Source organism: Hakea prostrata, chromosome 4 (assembly GCF_041222555.1).
Source record: "Hakea prostrata isolate BN-2017 chromosome 4, UWA_Hpros_2, whole genome shotgun sequence".
Classification (NCBI taxonomy): domain Eukaryota; kingdom Viridiplantae; phylum Streptophyta; class Magnoliopsida; order Proteales; family Proteaceae; genus Hakea; species Hakea prostrata.
In genome coordinates, this window is record NC_142603.1 from 20,641,443 (window position 1) to 20,643,241 (window position 1,799).

Here is a 1,799-nt window from a genome sequence, read left to right on the forward strand (position 1 = left end):
AAAGAAAAGAACAACAAACGAAGAACGAAGAGCTAATCGAAAATTTGAGCTATCAGTAAAGAACCCCTCCAACTAAAAAAAAAAATCACAAATCTACATTAGACCATTACAGTTCTGGAGATGGTGATTTTCCAGTGGAGAGGCACACTTGTAGCAGAAACGGATACCACACCTGCATGTGATCTGCGAGCATCCCTGGTTCCTCTCCACAAAAAAGCAGCATTTGGGACATCTCTGCCATTTCTTCTTCTTAGCAAGCTCCAAAACCATCATGTCTTCATCTTCGCTGGTTTTCTTATTGATTTTTGAATTCTGAAAATCTATGCATCGCATTTCCGAATGCCATGGAACCTTACATTGCGCACAGAACAGTCTTCTGCAAATGGGGCACTCTGATTCTCTAATTATTCCCGTCTCATCATTCACCAACAGGGCAGAGCAATCTTTGAAAGGGCAATAAAATTTCTGATCCTCGCGAATTAAAGACTCACAAAGAACAACACCCCACCTGTAAATTACGTCGGGTGCAAGGATTGAACGACAGGAATCAAGCTCCAACGTTTCTTTACAGCTCAAATCTGGGCACTTTATATTCGATTTCTTCTCTGCTAACTTGGATTCCACATAACTGGCAATGCAATCAGAACAGAATACATGGTTGCATCCCTTCACTGAAAACAACTTCGAATCCCGAAACCGTTCAAAGCAGATTTTGCATTGGAATCCCTTCTGCTTTCTCTTAAGGGTATAATCTTGTCCAGAACTGGGAGGTTTTCTACAAGAATAAACAAAATTGGGAGGATCTGCAGAAGAGGAACGAGGGGGAGAGACATACCTCCGGGAAGAAGACAAGGAAGTCTTTTCGTTTTTGGATGGACGACGAGACGAAGACATAATCAGCACCGAAGTAAAGCGTGGAGGAATGCCAAGTAAATGAGTTCTTTTCTTCTTCAGGTTTCAAATTAAGTGAGAAACTGGAACCAGTTCAGCAAATTTAAGGGATTTGAAGTTGAAATTTAACTGATTGGGGGTAAGGGTTCAAGTTTGGCATTGGCGGTTTTGACCCGCTTTAAGCCCAAATAAAGTTTGGCTCAAGATTTTGGCCCTGAAGGTCGGTTAGGACAAAAATATTTTAGTCTTGAACTAGGGTCAATGATGGGTTTGGGATTACTCTTTGGCTCGTCTGTCCTGTACCAATCATTCCTGATTTTTAGCCCTGACCAAGGCCCTGATTTTGGCATTGATCCTAACCCTGACATTGACCTTGATTTTCACCCTAATCTTAACATAATTTTGTCTTTAATTTTGACATTGATTTTAACCCTGATCTTCGCATTGATTTTGACATTCTTTTCTTTTTTTTTTTTTTTTTTTTTTTTTTTTTTCTTCAAAGATGGTTTTGATCAGCAAACCAAAAGAAGAAGAACAGTAGATCTAGACTAATTCAAAAATCAGTTCGGTATATCACTCATCCAGTAGGTTTTCCAACAAAAATCAGAGTTAGAACTTAGATCCATAGATTGATTGCAAAATAATTCACCTTGATGGACGAGCTAGAAGTATACTAGTTATATGTTAAAAGATTAGTTGTTAACAATCAAGAAAGTCACCCAATTGATTCATGGGTAAGAGATTCAAGAAGGATTGGTCAATTGCTAATATGCACAGATAAAAATCGGCTCTCAAGGCATGGATTCCATCCTCTAGCTGAAGTCTTTTCAATAATTGCAATGGATTTGGATTAAACAAGACCTTCATTCTTTTTAGAGTTTTTTACATGAGCCCCATCCATTTTCATG

The 1,799-nt window shown here is 38.7% G+C and overlaps 1 protein-coding gene across 1 annotated transcript; it reads right to left on the minus strand.

Annotated features, from left to right (window-relative positions):
* Positions 1–961, minus strand: LOC149018419 (E3 ubiquitin-protein ligase RSL1-like). The gene has a single exon (XM_089154363.1). The coding sequence runs from the start codon at positions 892–894 to the stop codon at positions 94–96; it is 801 nt and encodes a 266-aa protein (XP_089010489.1). The 5' UTR covers positions 895–961; the 3' UTR covers positions 1–93.
* Positions 962–1,799: the final 838 nt, after the last annotated feature.